Source organism: Phyllostomus discolor, chromosome 3 (genome assembly GCF_004126475.2).
Source record: "Phyllostomus discolor isolate MPI-MPIP mPhyDis1 chromosome 3, mPhyDis1.pri.v3, whole genome shotgun sequence".
NCBI lineage: Eukaryota > Metazoa > Chordata > Mammalia > Chiroptera > Phyllostomidae > Phyllostomus > Phyllostomus discolor.
Window position 1 is genome coordinate 162,748,867 of NC_040905.2, and position 16,021 is coordinate 162,764,887.

General features: G+C 40.9%; 1 protein-coding gene across 5 annotated transcripts in view; it reads left to right on the forward strand.

Annotated features, from left to right (window-relative positions):
- GLIS3 (GLIS family zinc finger 3) overlaps positions 1-16,021 on the forward strand; it is a 453,286-nt gene that overhangs the window by 422,156 nt on the left and 15,109 nt on the right. For all 5 annotated transcript variants that reach the window (XM_028528961.2, XM_036021684.1, XM_036021687.1 and 2 more), the window contains one exon: positions 2,370-2,545. In XM_028528961.2, coding sequence (XP_028384762.1) covers positions 2,370-2,545 — 176 coding nt within the window. The remainder of the gene's footprint in view (positions 1-2,369; positions 2,546-16,021) is intronic.

A 16,021-nucleotide genomic window follows, 5' to 3' on the forward strand; every position in this document is an offset into this window, starting at 1 on the left:
TTCAGCTAGAACATTCTGTGATTGTATGAATTTGTGAACTCACGGTGCTCCATGGGAAAACCTGGTACCAAGAAATGAGACTCACATAACATGACTAACTGTTCCTAGAACTGGAAAATTAGCCAGATGAGTAAATGTCTCACTTTCTTTGACCCCTAATTTCCATATCTGAATAGTTGAAGGAGAAGAGAGTCCTAAGATTTTACATTTTAATAATTCCATATTCAAATATACTGCTTCAACCACAATTGTATATGACTGTCAAGCACAGGGTACATGTTAATGTCAGGGATACCTTAAATTTATATTCTATTGAGAACAGCCATTCCATAACCATGCATCAATCATCTATAGGTGTCAGACACTCATTGTCTAAAGTATTTTGATATCTCTGACTTCCATATTTAAATTGGTTCATAATCCATCTCCATTCTTCACCTTCCATTCTTTATTTTTCTTCATAGTACTCATTTCCTCCAGCCCAGTATATAGTTTACTAACAAATGTGTTCATTGCCTCCCCCGGTCCCCTTGACTAAAACAGAAGTTTTACAAAGACAAAGATATGTGGCATGTATTGCTTTGTTCCTGGTGCTTAAAACTGCCACACACTTGGTTGGAGCTCAATAAATATCTCTTGAATGAACAGATAAAAATGTTGCCTCAAATTGTACAGTCCCCAGTCAGAGTCAAGATTATCTTTATGTTATACTTGAAATTGAGGCTGTGAGAAATCAGGTAATTTACTCAAGATTACCCAGCTAGCAAGGGGCAGAGCCACAATTCTAGCCCAGGACTTGGGGTACATCTGACATCCATCTGCTCCTCCTGCCATTTGCGGTGTTTCTGCATCTGATCCTCCCCGGTTCTGTGTGTGTCTTGATTGGGGCTTCTTGTGCTAGGGAACAGAATCCAAGATTGAGTACTACTTTTTGCAGGAAAGATGACCCCTGTGTTTCTGGCCCACCTCCCTGCAAGGTTGGGAAGCTTAGTTGTATAGAGGGCAGTAGCAGGCCTCCATTACCAAGTAAATACCCCCAAGCATCAAACATTTTTTAAGGTGTACAGAGATAGATAAATATTTGCAGAAACCTTTTTCAGTTTTTTTTTCCAGAAAATCCTTTATGAGCCTTTTAACGTCTGTGTAGGGTTTTTTTGTTTGTTTGTTTGGTTTTTTGTTTTTGGCAAGCCAGGGAACCATGGCTCATACTAAGGTTATATAAACTCCTCCACTAAATGAGTGGAAATGGTTGACTCAATTCTGTGATTTGCTTTTGTGTTATCTGTAAGCAGTGATTTAAAAAAAAATTCTAGTGTGTTGTGTGCCTATTTGCACAACAGTCATCCATTGTTTTGTAAAAGTAGAAAAGGCCAGAGGAGAGACTGGTAAGCTGTGTTCAGTGAAACCTGTGAAATGTCAACTGGGGGACAGACTTGGACCTGGAAAAATTTCTGACGGTCTCTCCTCTGGCTCTTGGACACTGCTGTAATTCAGAGTGAATTAGAGTGATGTCATCTCGTCCTGATGTAACGGGGGAATGAGATATTCCGTAGGAGAAAAATTGTAAATCCCTGCAATTTATATTCAGCATCAAAAGTGTGAGTTTTCTTTTGCATCAGATTTAAAAAATTTACCCTCTTTGAATTAAAAAACCTTCTGTTTTGGGCTGAATATTCTGACCATATTATTTGCCGGGGGGGTATATTTTAAAAAAACAAGGTTGAAAAATAAAAAGAGTTGAGGACACTAAGAAAATGGGATTCATTGTACCTTCAGTAACAATGAGAACATTTTATGTTTTTCTCAGTAAGCTTCTGTTTAAGTGTGCATGTTTTTTGTTTGCTTGCTTCTGGAGTCAATGGCCTCAAACTACTCAAGTTTCTAGAGTCCTTTTGGCTTTTGAAATAACGTTTCTGGCATCTCTCTTGCTAGGAGTTGTCAGCGATTGTTTTGGATGCTCCCAGGGCCTTCACTCTAGCGGCAGAGTCTCTTCCACCCCCTTTGCCCCTCTGCTGCCCCGGCATCCCTAATTCTAATGGGTTATTTCTACTTCACTATGAGCTGATTAGCAAGTAACCAAGTTTATAAAAAATAAATTAATTAATAGAGGGATTGTTAAAGAGTTTTTGGTAAAATACTTTTTAGGCAGTAACAAAATTGATTCTAAGTGCTGTACTTGAAAATCAAATCACATTTATACACTCATTTCTTATGCTGGACTTTTTAGTGCTGAATTCTCATTTATTTCCTTGTTTCTAGAAATTATCTGGATAATCAAGATCACATCTTATCTCTTTTTATCTTTTCTCTATACATGTGAAAGTTAAAATTTTTATACCAATCCTTTTCTTTTCAAATCGTTTTCTCAGGTTTGTACCTTCTGCTCCATCTCCTCACCACATCAGTCCTCGGAGAGTTTCAGCTCCTTCTTCAATAATGCAGAGAACACAGCCTCCCCATGCCCAGCAGCCCTCAGGATCACACCTGAAGTCCTATCAGCCGGAAACAAGCTCTTCTTTTCAGCCAAATGGAATCCACGTCCATGGTAAGTGAGGAGCTGTCAGTCCCTTGAGTTTTGAAAAGTGATATTGCACTGTTGCTTTTTAAGCAATTGTCTTAGTTACCAGTTGTGGATTCCAAATGTTCTCTTATACACCAAGTTTTGGCTTTTATGACTTCCCCCTAAAATTTCACACTTAATCAGCATTAAGTCTTATAATATTTCCGTGGCTTTGGCCCTAAGATGTTATGTCTTATAACACTCCAAAGTGGTCAGCCCAAGGTGAAGGTCCATTTATTGAACACCTCAGAGCTTTAACACCTCATGGACAGGCCTTAACAACAACATCTTGTTTTCTAAACAATAAACAGTCACGTAAAAGGACTGAGAGCAGTCCTTTTGCCCATGCACAGGTCTTGGTCCCTATCCCCATATGCCTAGGCCCTCTCCATCCTACAGATGGAATGACACCTGCTCTCTGAATCCTTTCCTGATCTCGTAGACAACTCAATCTCTCCTGGTCCTGAACCCTGATTACATATCATATGTGATCGGTGCAATGAAGGAAGAAGAGGAGGGAAGGAAGGCAAGAGAAATCATGATGGCTTTCAGAACGTGCAGCCTTATGTTTAACTCAGAACATACATGGAAAACTGAGTCTGGCCTGATTTCTTCTCGTTATTTAAACCCATTTTGCTGATTCAGACAGATATCTTAGTGAACATCATAGAAAATAGAATTGCCAAATCATATAGACTCAAACTATACACAGCTTTTTAATTTCTGGAAGCATTCAGATCTTCTTACATAAGCAGAAGAGATACTGCCCATTTAGACTGTTTCAGCTTCTTCTGAAAAATATGATTCTTCTCTACCTGTGTCTTGCTGATTCCTGAATTTGCTTCACATGAGTCATTATTTGAAATTAATGGGTGGTTGTCCCTAAACAAACCTAAGTCTATGTTCAAGTTGAGTGTGATTAAATATAAATGATCTCCCAAGATAGCAGAATCCAGCAGCACCAAGGAGCTAGGCTCGGGCAAGAACACCAATGTGCGGGCCTGGACAGCTGAAGATGAGGCAATGTGGAGACAGGGGCAGGCTGCAGGAAGGGAATGGCCTTGAAAAGCCCAGGGTCTGTGTCTCTGGTTCAACATTCCATCCATCTCTCCCCTTCTCTACCCAAGTATAGTCACACAAATCCACTATTCACCAACAAAACTTGGGCTTCCACCATTCTTTGGGTTGGTGGTAATTTTTACCTTCTTCTCTTGGTAAACTTCTTCTTTAGTTATGTATTTATTCAACCAAGAAATATTTTTGGGGTGCCTACTATATGCAAAGCAATATGTGTGTGAGAAAGACAAACAGAGCACTCTCCCTTTCGAGGGGGCCCTCCCAACCCAGATGAGGAGCCTGTCTCACATCGGGGGAAGATCCAGGTACCCTGTGCTGGAAGCCACCCTCACCTGCAGGCTGGAGGTGGACTGTATGAGTGTGGGCTTTGTGGACTACAGAACAGGTCATGTATCCTAAGGCATGCGATTTTTACCCTCGCTGTAACTGACTGTAACATCACTGAAATAGGAACATATCTCAGTCAGTGGCATCATCTAATAGGCAATGATTTTTCTTTCTCGTGCCTTCTGGAATAATGGAGCCTTTCATAATCAGTGGTGTGGTGGTTCCACTGACACGCAATATATTGCGCTTGGCTTGCAACCATGAAACATTTTAAAAATTCAGAATTTAACCTTTGTGTAGAAAAAAATTGGAAGGAAATTCTTCAAAGCATTAAACAGTTCTTTTCATTATAGAGGTAGTATAATAGGTGATTTTTCTTTCTTCTTTTCTCTTTCTTTTTATTTTTAATTTATTTTTTGCTTTCTAAAGAAACTTTAAAAGGGATTTCGGAATTACACCAGTTTGAATGCAAATACCTGTGTACTCAACTGTGTGGCTCTAGACAAACTGTGGAGCCTCAGTCTACATTCATTAGATGAGGAGAGTCTTACCTACAAGACAGGCACCTGGTACAGAGTAAGAGCTTAATTAATTTAATGTTCTCCCTTCTAATCTCTTCTTTGGAGGACTCCTTGAGGATAGGTATAATGTTTGTAGCCCTGGGGCAAGCATAGTACTTGGTGCAAAGTAGGCCTGTGGTAAATATTTACTGAATAAATGATTGGTTCAAATGAATAATAAAACAAGGGGACACAAAATGGGATGCACCTTGCAGACTCTCATTTTCTTGTCATACAGCTTGGCAACAGACTCTCCTCCCACATTTCTCTTTTTTAGTTGTCAACCTGAATTATTTTTAACTTTTTCATTGTTGAAAATTTCTGTGGCCAATGAGAAACTATTCACAGAAACCTTAAAAATAAATACATACAAGAAGCCTTTCTAGAAGAGATTGGACTGCAGTTATGTGTACCTGGAGATCATGATGTCCTCCCAGAAGATGGGCGAATGGCTGAGTTTGCACAGGGAGTGCCTGTGCATTAGCTGCTGGGCCATTGCTGGGAATTAAGGGGAGGATTCAGATGCAGCCTTACTTCCTCCTTCAAGTATTTTTCTGAAAAAATTTTTTCTGGAAGTTTCTAGGAATAAGCACTTCTCATCTACTACTCTTTAGGATAAAGACCAAATTGATAGAGTATTTCTCAAGTGGGTGAATCAGTACTAGGAATGAGAGGAACAGAGAGACCTCTAAATGAGTTGCATATATTGGCCATGCCTTTCAGCTTTGGTTGGATTAGTGTGCTGGGTAGCATTATACAGCCTCTTAGTAGTTAGGAACTTCATCCCCTAATAAAAGTAGATTTTTAATGCTCCAAGCAGTGTCAGAGTTGCTAACAGGACAGCTACAGTGAATGTCTGTTCTCTTTCAAGAAGTTCATGGCTTTAATGGGCATCATCACCTCCATCCTCTGTGTACTCCCTGCAGTAGGTACAGGTCAGAGAAAAATGTCATCACTGTATTTTTAGAGATGGGAACTGATACATGGAAAAATATAAAATGTCTAGGCATTGCTGCCCTGGCCAAATATGAACTGGCAAAGATGCCCTGGCATCTTTAATAAGAAGTCCACGTTACCAAGTCACATTCTTGATCTACGTGTTTCTAAGTAGGTCAAAGAAACAAAATCCATACAGACTTATTATATCTCTTCATGGTGGCATATGTCTGTATGTAGATGTTTTTGTATTACATAGAGCCTGGAAAGGTTAGAACTCAGAAGGGCTTTGTTCCTGCAGATAAAGAAGAAAATGAGATCCACTGAGTTTTCTTCACATTAGACTAATTGACAGAGAGCTTAGATGTCATGTGTTCGATGTATATTTTTAGTCAGAGGTGTTTTATAAAAGGCATACTTTGAAAAGATTAGTAGCACAGCTTTTTCAAGTTCCCTCACCTAGTGAATGACCCAGGACCAGAGCACGTTTTTGTTGGTTCTGCATCCACATTATCCATTCACATTGCTTTCTTTAGTAAGGTGGATAAGGTATCATTTCTTTCAGTGTTTGAATGTTGATAGCATCTATGGGTCTCTGTTTGGGTGGTATCTCCAAGGCAACTTCTCGGTGCATTTTAGTCTTTTATTTTAGATGTAAACACTAGGACAACTCTTTCCAATCATGTAAGCTTGTTCTTCGGCCTTTTCTTTCTCTTCGGGACTGTTCTCTTGCCCAGGCAAGCTTCAGAATTTTGCCTGGATTAGTTGCCTGAGAGTTGATATTTGTGCATATTGTTATGGTGCTAATGGATAATTTCTTTTTAAATGGCCTATTCACTCCAGGCTGTGAGAATGCCATGGGAATTCCTAGAACAGCACTTTCACAATCTTCCTTTTCTGGACTCCTCAAGGAGAGGCCAAGTTCAGTTCAGCAAGTGTGTATTGGTCACCCACCATGTGTCAGGCAAACACAAATGTCATTTAATCAGTGCTCTGTGATACATGCAATGACAGAAGGTATAAAAGGCACTGATTTATTTGAGGAAGATATTAGAGAAGGACTCCCAGAGGTGACTCTTGAATAGGGTTCTGAAGATATAGTCAATTGTGTAGGCCAGGTGGGGAGAGGGATTCCAGGCAGGGTAAGCAAAGTGTGCAAGCAAGAACACAAATGACAGCATTGTGCTTGCCTTGAGAGAAGAGCCAGGGGCAGTGTGGCTGGAATGCACAGGTTAACCTGTGGAGCAAAGGGAAAGGAGGCTAGGGAACCAGCCAGGCCAGCTCATGGAGCGATCTGGGGCCATGCTAAGTGTCATGCTGCTGAGTGAAGAAGCCAGCCTGGTGTTTTAGATCAGTCAGCGAGGGCAGTGTGTAGGGAACAGAATGGGAGAGGTAGGAACATTACACCCTAACTTTTGGGTTTTATTGGACTGCATGTATAGAGTACCCATACAACAGTTCAGCTCACACAGATGCAACTAGTAAATAGGTATATGATGTCATAGTAAGTAGAGTTGTATTTGTTCACACACAGTCTTTCCTAGCAAGACAAACTGCAATAGCTAGAGAAGAAGAAAAGTAAAAGCCCTCAGCCTAGCCACTGCATGGGCAGGAGCCCTTTCAGCTGTCTTTTAATAAAATTTGAAGAGCGTGACCCCAGGGACTCCCTCCCCAGGCGGCTGCACACCTGGCCTTGTAGGGCCCTCAGCCAATGGCAGATCAAAGTCCTTCCTATGTGCTGGTCTCTCACCTGTGGTCTCAGTTACTGCAAGCCAAAACTTCCAATCGACGTTTATGAGCATGTCTAATAATCACCGAGGAGCTTCTAGCCACATGGAACGGGCTGCCTAAGTTCCCTCTTGATTATTTGTCACTGTTGTAGTTAGAAGATTTCATAGATTTTGAGTGATCTGACCCAATCCCAGTTTTGGAAAGAGCCTGTTATTTGTAACACACATTTGTACAGAGCACGAGACTTTTCAGGATTTGTTTATCGTGTTATAGCAGCATGCCCAGCGAATGGCTTTTCTCTTCTCACATAACAAGACATCGAACAATAAACAGTGCAGGGAGGAAGAGCAGCCCACAGAGCCAGCAGTGTGCCGGCCTCCTCCCAGCTTTCTGCTTTGCCGTCTGTAACAGTGGCTTCCATCTTCCTGTTGCCAGTAGGGATGCTGATAGTCTTCACATCCTGTCCCATTTCAGGCAGGGGGAAGGGCAAGAGTGAAGGACAGGTGTACTCTGAGCTCAGTCTCAGGGCTGCTCTCATCTGTGAGGGGTTCTGGGAAGACAGATACTTCAGTGCATTGCCATGCTTAATAAAATTAAGGTTCTGTCAATACATTTATCAGATAGGCACACTGCAGGGTCTGCCAAATGTTCTCTGGGATGGTTTTTCAATCTGTAAAATGGAACTATCTCACACTTTCATTCACACTGATTGCCTCTTGGAAGTCAGTGGTGGGGCCCAGAGGCTTCTTTCTGAGGGTTCTACTGCATTTTATGTCCCTCAACCTCATTCTTTTAGATTTTTATACTTTCCACTGCTTGCTCTTATTCTCACCCCTTTGGACTTGCCAGCTGCCAACACCAAGCTTTCCATCATCCATGGTCCAGTTACTAGATTTCATTAGGAAAAACACCGTGAAGCTGCCTACCCAGCCTGGGCCATTTGATATCAAGGCAGCAGCGGTGGGAAGTGGGGGATTTCTCTGTTGTTCCTGGCTCCTGTGGTTCATAAGCTGTCTCTCCCATGATTTAAAGCATGTCCTGCCTGCAGGCCCCCAAGAAGCAGGCCAGCACAATGGTGGCATTTTCCCACCTCGGTACGGAGCAGTAAGCTTGTCAGCCAAGTTCAAATTGACTACATCTGGAAACAAAAGGTTTCTAGGCACCAACAGACCTCTAAGAACAAAACATGTTGTAAGTGGTTTGTCCTACTAAACAGCCAAACCATCTTCAAGCTGAAGAAATCTCAGAACTTTGATACTTAAATGGGAGGAGGTGGTAGGTACAAGTTTAATAACTTCTTCCTGTGTCGTTGGCTGTTTACTTACAGTGATTGTGCAATGGTACTTTCCAGAAAGAGTTCTATGGGTCATAGCCACCACTGATCTCATTTCTGGGAGTTTATAGAGTTAAATGTTGAAAAGGTTATTTTTTAAAGGCAAATTGTAGAAACAATAAACATACTCTCCCCTCACAGGAAATTTAGTCACATCTGCATATGCGAGGTTGGGAAATAATAAAGTAGTAAGTCTATAAATTGTATTGCTTACACTGAGGCATGTGTCATAACTTCCCCTTGCAACTCAGGAAGACAAATGGGACTGATTGTAAGTCAGCAGTGTAACAGTCTTCGCTGAGAAAGCTGTGACATGCGTAAGAGGAATGAGCCAATGAGTGTGCCTCATGTTATTCCGACGTTATGGGCTGATGTCATCGGCAGCAACCATAATCAGGAATAATTTTGAGTATCAGCCATGATGTTATTAATGCTTATATAGTATTAAGGATCGATGATTATACCCAAAGAAATTCTTAATTACTCTTATACACTTAATTACTACAAAATTACCCTGAGAACAGTTTTACATAACTAGTACTTGATGGATTTAACAAAAGCTAAGTTTAGGTGTGTGTGTGGGTTGCAGTCAGTATTCCAACAAGTTGGGTTTTGTGGGAGGAGTGTACGATGGTCATCATAATTAGAAAAGCTGTTTCAGTGACCAATTATGGAAATGACTGAACTGCAAGTAATCACATATGTAGTTCAGTGTTTGCATGCACACAAGCACACACATACAGAGACTAAACCCTCAAACCAGTGACAATATTTAAGGTGACTGACTGAACTAACTAAATAAATAATAACCATAACTAACCCTAACTAAATGATAAGTTTCCTTAGGACAGAGACTGGCTCATCCCGTAATGCTTTTGCACATAGTAAGTGCTTAATAAATAGGAATGAATGGAAAGAAGGAGCTGAGAAAGAGAACGATTTTTGTTTATGGCTTCCTAGGCTGACTGGTGGGTCCAGCCCTTGGCAAAGTTGGGACTTAGAGTCATATTGTCAGGGACCCCTTTTCTGGGCATTTCCTCCTATTGACGTGCCCTTCTTGTTAGATACCCAGTTCTTACAAACTCCCTGAGACTCTCTCTGCAGGAAACAGGATGACCTCATGATTCCATGTACCCTTTCTCAAGGGCATTTGCATTTTAAAGGGGGATACCTGAAACACACCTGGTACTGAATGCCTGGTAGTCAAAGTCTGAAGAGTGGCAGCTCTGTGGAAGAGATATTTTTGTGGCATTTTCTTGTTTCCAAAAGCACTTTTAAGTTTTCAAAGCTTTCACAGCCACTAGCTGACATACCCTCAAATTGGACATATTATCTCAGAAGGGAACCATGACTTGCCCAAGCCGGTACAGGAAGAGTAACGTGAGCTGTAGAAAAGAGTGAAGAAAAGTCTGCAGAGCCAGGCAGATATGCCTGGAATCCTGGGAGCAAGTGGTGCAGTGTCCCGGCTCTGCGTTTTCTGACTGACAGCAGCCCAGTGCTGCTTCCCTTTCAGAGCCGGTATAAGAATGAGAAGAAATGCCTCGCCCACAGCAGGCACTCAGTTCACTAGAGCTATTATCACTGTTGTTATTTTTCTACTGTGTACCAGATGCTGTATGCTCTGCATACATCCACTTACATTGTTTATTACTTGTAAAAATATGTATAAACCGTGGCCTCCCAGGTAAAACTGAGAGATTATACACCCCGCCTGAAGTCACAGACTTAGTGAGTATCAGAGCTGGGTTTATAAGCACCAGCTGACCCCGGAGCCCACACTCGTTCCCCTTTATGATTTTGCCTGTAGATACAATACTGTGGAAGTTTTTAGTTACTTGGGAATTACTTTTGAGGTTTAGTGTGAAACCATTAATTTGCCAGCAATAAAAATACTGTGACGTGTGATTTCCCACCAATCACTTGATCTTGTGTCTTGGCACCCAGATTGCTGAAAATTTTTGTCTTTTCTGTCAGCCAGTGTAATGAATGCTTACCATGGAATTTCTCACTAATCCTCATAACACCACTGTAAAGAAGGCATTATTTACTCCCATTTTACAGAGGAATCTGAATCACCGAAACATTGAGTAACTTGCCCACAATTTCTTCATTGTGAAATGGTGGAGCTAGAATCTATGCCCAGGACCACCGGACAACAGTCTGTGCTCTCAACCAGTGGCTCTGCTGCTACTGTCGCTTTAGGGAAGGGAGTGCTCACCCTGATCACTCTCAGCGGGTTTACCCGCAGAGTGTGTGAGTGCATGCTCGTCTCCTCGTGTGCCATGTTTACTTGTGCACTCGGGGCACACTGAAAGTCTGACTACTAAATTGACACACCAGGGTCACCAGGCTCTTAGCACCATCCATAAGTACAGTTTAAAATTTTTTAGACTTTTGAAATGGAAAAGAAAACCTTTACCTGTTCATTTTCTTAAGTACTTAGGGTACTTAAATATAAAGGATTTAAGTCACCTCCCAGCCCTATGCTCACCTCAATTTCACTGCCCAAAGGCAATGGCTGTTAAGATGGTAAGTATCTTTAGACCTCTTTAGATGCTTACAGAAATGACATCTCTGTATATACATGTACTTACATACACTTGCATGTGTACATGCACATACCTACATGCCCTGTTATAAAAACAGCCTCACATTCTGTAGTTTATGACGTACATTTTTTTTAACTTACAGTACTTGTTTTTGCTTTATAGGCGAATGTATACCGATCAACTCCTTTTGAAAAAAAGCTGTATAATACTTTCAGGAATATACCATCATCTTTTTAATCATTTCCATAGTGATAGTGATAGACATTTATTTATTTATTTTTGCTCTTACTAAGGATGCTATGTTAAATGTCTTCATGTGTGTGTGTGTATCTATGTTTTTACACGAGCACTGTCACACACACATACATATATCTTTGCATACTTTCTCTAGGGAATATTTCTGAAAGAGACACCACGTAGTTAATAGGTATGCACATTTTTAAGTTGGGTAGCTACTGTGATATATTCCTTCCCAAAGGCAATTCCAGTTCAGAGTCTCACCAACAGTGTGTTAAAGTTCCATTTCCCTATACTAGATATCACCGATCCTTTTAATTCCTGACAATTTGTAGAGCTAAGTCGTTTTGATTTTTCCTTTGGTTAATAATGTGACTCAGCATCTTCTCATATTTTTATTGTGCACTAAAGGTAATTCAGTTATAACAGAGATTAAGTAACAACAACTACTACTTGGGCATTTATATTATTTGTCACATAGTTTGCCTGTTCTTTCACTCTGCCAATCAAGTTGTGGCAAGTGCAACATGACAGTCTGTTTTTTTAACTGGCAGTCAAAAATATTTATTGAAGAGAAGAAAAATATCCAGAAAATTTCTACTTCATTGACTATTGGGATTTCTCTGTCAGTTAACTTAAAAACACCTATAGAAAAGTATTTATGAATATTATTACAGATTTAGTGCATTTTTCATTCTCTTGGGAAGTAATGGCATTTCTTCTAGAAGCAAATGTTCTGTCTTAGATCCGAAAGTCATGAAGTTTATCCTTTGATGAATGTAGCTCTTAAAATCAAATATTCAAGTTAAATATTTTCTATTTATAACTTTATTTTAGGGACTGCCCAATTGCAATCTTCAAGCATGAGCACATTAATGGCAATCTGTGTCTTATAATTCTGGTATTTTTAGTTGGAATTTTCCTCATTAATATGATAAGCAATTGATGGTTTAGAAGAAAAAATGTGAATAGCTGTGGGTGGAGTTTCCTTAAAATAAAGGGGAAAACCCCCACACATCAGGAAAATCTGAGTCACAGGTAACAAGGCCACTTGTGTTAACAAAACAAAGCAATAAAACACTAGACCTGCCTTGATCTGTGCCCATGCAAATCACCTGGGCTCAGACGATTTTGCTAAACAATCCTAGTTCTCTTAGAATTTCTAGTTCGTTTACTTACAATTGTGAGGGCTCTTTCTGATTTCAGGAATTTCTCCCTCTCTAACCACATTGTCCTGACTAAACTTTACATTTCATTCTTTTGCAAGGTCTTTGAGAACTAGACCTTATAAGATGTGAATCTGTTGAAGTAAAAACATTCAGGCATTTTTCTAGATCATTTAAGTGTAACAACCAGCCTCTCCACTCCCTCATTTTTCCACCAAACTCAATCTCAGATCACATCCCAAAGTAAAACCTTTACTTTAAGTTCTTCAATTTCCTTATCATTATGGCAGAATGATTTAGGGGATCTGAATTAGCCAGGTATTTACCCAAGGTCTTTACATCGTGGGCCTAGGCTAATGCAGTGTTGGTATCAATCCCTTTGAGATCAGTACCTACATTTATGTTACAATATATGTTTTATAAATTGCTCTTAGATAAAAAGTTTTTATCAGTTCTTGGTAACTATAACTATAAAAAACTTTATGGTACAATATTTGTTCGATAAATACCTGAATCTTCATTACAACTTTATGAAGAAAGTAGGAAATATATTTCTGCCCGTATTTAGAGATGAAACTCAGGTAGTTGATTAAGTTCTCCGACCTTGGGATGGTTTCCTAAAAGAGCACAAGGTGTCCAGTGGATGAGATGAGTTGCTTAATACTCCCACCCACTCTTTTTCCTCTTCAGGTTCAGTGCCTTCTCTGGTGTCCTGCAGAAAAGGGTGGCTTGGAACAACAAAACCCTCCAGGTCAACTGGACAGGCCTGGTCACGTTTTCACTATCTTTGTTTCTTCCTCTATTAAATAAGCAAACAAAAAAAAGTCAGTGAGGTCTGGCCAAGTGGCTCACAGTTGGAGTGTTGTCCTGTGCACAAAAAGGTTGTGGGTTTGACCCCTGGTCAGGGCACATACCTAGGTTGTGGGTTTGATGCCCAGTGAGGGCGCCGACAGGATGCAACTGATGTTTCTTTTTCACATCGATGTTTCTCTTTCTCTGTCTCTCTGTCTCTCTCTCTCTCTCTGTCTCTTTCTATCTCTCCTCTCTTTTTCTCTCCCTTTATCTCTGAATCTCTCCCCCTTCCTCTCTCACTAAAATCAATAAGCATATCCTCTGGTGAGGATTAAAAAGAATAAGTGATAGAAAGGGAAGTCACTTTATTCTTTCTGAAACTCTGATGGACTGTTGTGTGTAAGGGCCATAAGTCAGAATTTTTGAGCTCAGTCGTGGCCCTCTCACCGTCAGTATTTTCACCAAAGTCTCTCACTACGGGTGTCATTCACTCATTCATTTTTTCATTCTCAAATATTCAGCTCCTATTGTGTGCCAGGTCCTGTTTTGGATGCTAATTTTATGCAAGTAGAGAAAACAGACAAAAATCTGAGCTTATATCTAAGGGATGATTCTTGGCAAGCAAAGTGTTTAAACTCAACAGTGAGAGAATATTCCTCTTGGTCTACATGTAAGCAGGTAATTGTTTGATCTAGTTATTTCCTGGAGCACCATAGCACATTTTGAGATGCATACCGCAAATTTAAAAATCAAGAGTTTGGTGTGGAATGAAATAAAGCGAGAAAGGAAGGACCCTGTAGTCTAGACACACCTACCAGAGCATGGCCTCCAGGTGGCAATGGGAGGAAGTCTGTCTAGCTGGAGATGTGGAGCAGAGACAGAGGTCATAAACTGGGTTGTCTAGATTAGTAGTCAGTGTCCACAAGGCCTAACAAGATAAAAGTGAAGTTTCCTAGAAGTCAAATGGAAGGAGGTGCCAGGGGCCCTGGGATCCAGTGACATTCTTCAGGTTTCTCTAGTGCAATGTCCAGACTGGTATATCAAACCCACTTATATGGATTTCTGTACTTTTTTACTTCAAGCCCAGTTTCATCTCAATGTGACATTCTGGATAGTGGATTTACAGAGGCGTAGCAATTATGTAACAGGGACTCAGCTGTGAGGCAGAGGTTCAGTGGGGGAAGTAATCAAGCTGTTGGGGGCCTGCTGTTTGAGATATTAGAGTGCTGGAAAGTTATATAATCATGGACTTAGATTCGGAGGAGCGAGAAGTCACCTAGCTAGTGGAGTGAATATAACATGGTAGTTTGGTAACAGCTAGACAGCAGAAGTCTAGGGTACAGGATCAATACACTGTCAAAATAAGACCATTACTTCTGAGTCACTCAAATGAGGCCCCATGATTTCACCTTGACCAAGAATTTACTTGTGAGAGAAGGACCCTGGTGGGGAGGGAAGTCATCTTGATCCATATCTGCTGAAAGTGTAATCCAAGGTCACTCTATTACAGTCACCAAAGCTTTTTGCCTAAGAGCCCCATGGTCAGCAGAAAGGGCTACGGACCAGCCGAGGGGGAGGAGATGCCCATCAGAAGAGTTCTCCTCCCCCATGTCTAATGACATCAAAGCTGTTGTTTTTTACTATCAGGATTTTATTTAGAAAACTTGCAGATGATTGAAATCAACTAAAGATGTTCTTAGAGCCCTTCAATCTTTCATATAAGAAATACCTGTTGAACATGAACATTTCCAGACCCTTTACCCAGAGATTCTGACTCGTGGAGTCTGCCGCAGAGCCAAGGTGGAGCTGATGCTGTGGCATCCACTGTGAGAATCACTAACCTAGAACCTATGTGTAGGACTCAAGGCTCCCTCACCATGGTTTCCCAATCAGGGATGGCCCAAAGCAAGCTACTGGCCCATGACTGAAGAAGTTAGCACTTTTCAGCTTCTTTCAGCTTCTTTCTCCTTATAGGTCCTGGGGAAGTCCTATAAACGCAGAACAACCTAAAAGCTATAGAGAACCAGATGGCTCTCACAAACCTCAGGGGCAGCTGCAGCACTTTTTTTTTTTAACATCCCCTTAAATCTCTGTCTGGAATCCTCTTCACTACCAAACCTTTCTTACAGCAAAGTTTGCTTGGAAGGACAGGGGCAGATAGAATTAAATCTTTGTTCTTTGCCATGCTTCCCTTGTTCTGCTTTAGACCCAAGTAGCCTTGAGTCAAAGGATTGCTTGTGAGCCTTTTATTTTTTTTTCTCTTTTTTCTCTTGAGCTTTATAGAGCAGAGCTCAACACAAGCATGGGCAGTTTTACCTTTGTACTCAGGGAAGGTCGGGTGGTAAGTAACACCAGGCTTATAATGAGACAGTAGGAACTATAATTTTCAGTAAGTTTTTAAAATATTTTCACACTTATTGTCTTATTTGATATCTGCAACAACAGAGTGGCTCCTGCTCACAGAGAAACTCCCAACTAATTCTTATCAACCTTGACTAGTGAGCGAAGTGTTCACACAGCCATCAGACACAGAATGTCCAGATCCTCCCCCTTCCATCCCAGACATTACATGTATCTAGGATTTGTGAGTCATAGGGAGCAGTGGGCAGGTGACGGTGTGTGGGTGACAACTCATGAGCCACTGGGCACTAAATCCCCTTCCATCCATTTCCTATGCTGCTGCTGCTTCTTCCTGCTGCGAGGATTATGTTATTATCTCCCTCTTACAAATAGGGATTCATAAACTCAGAGAG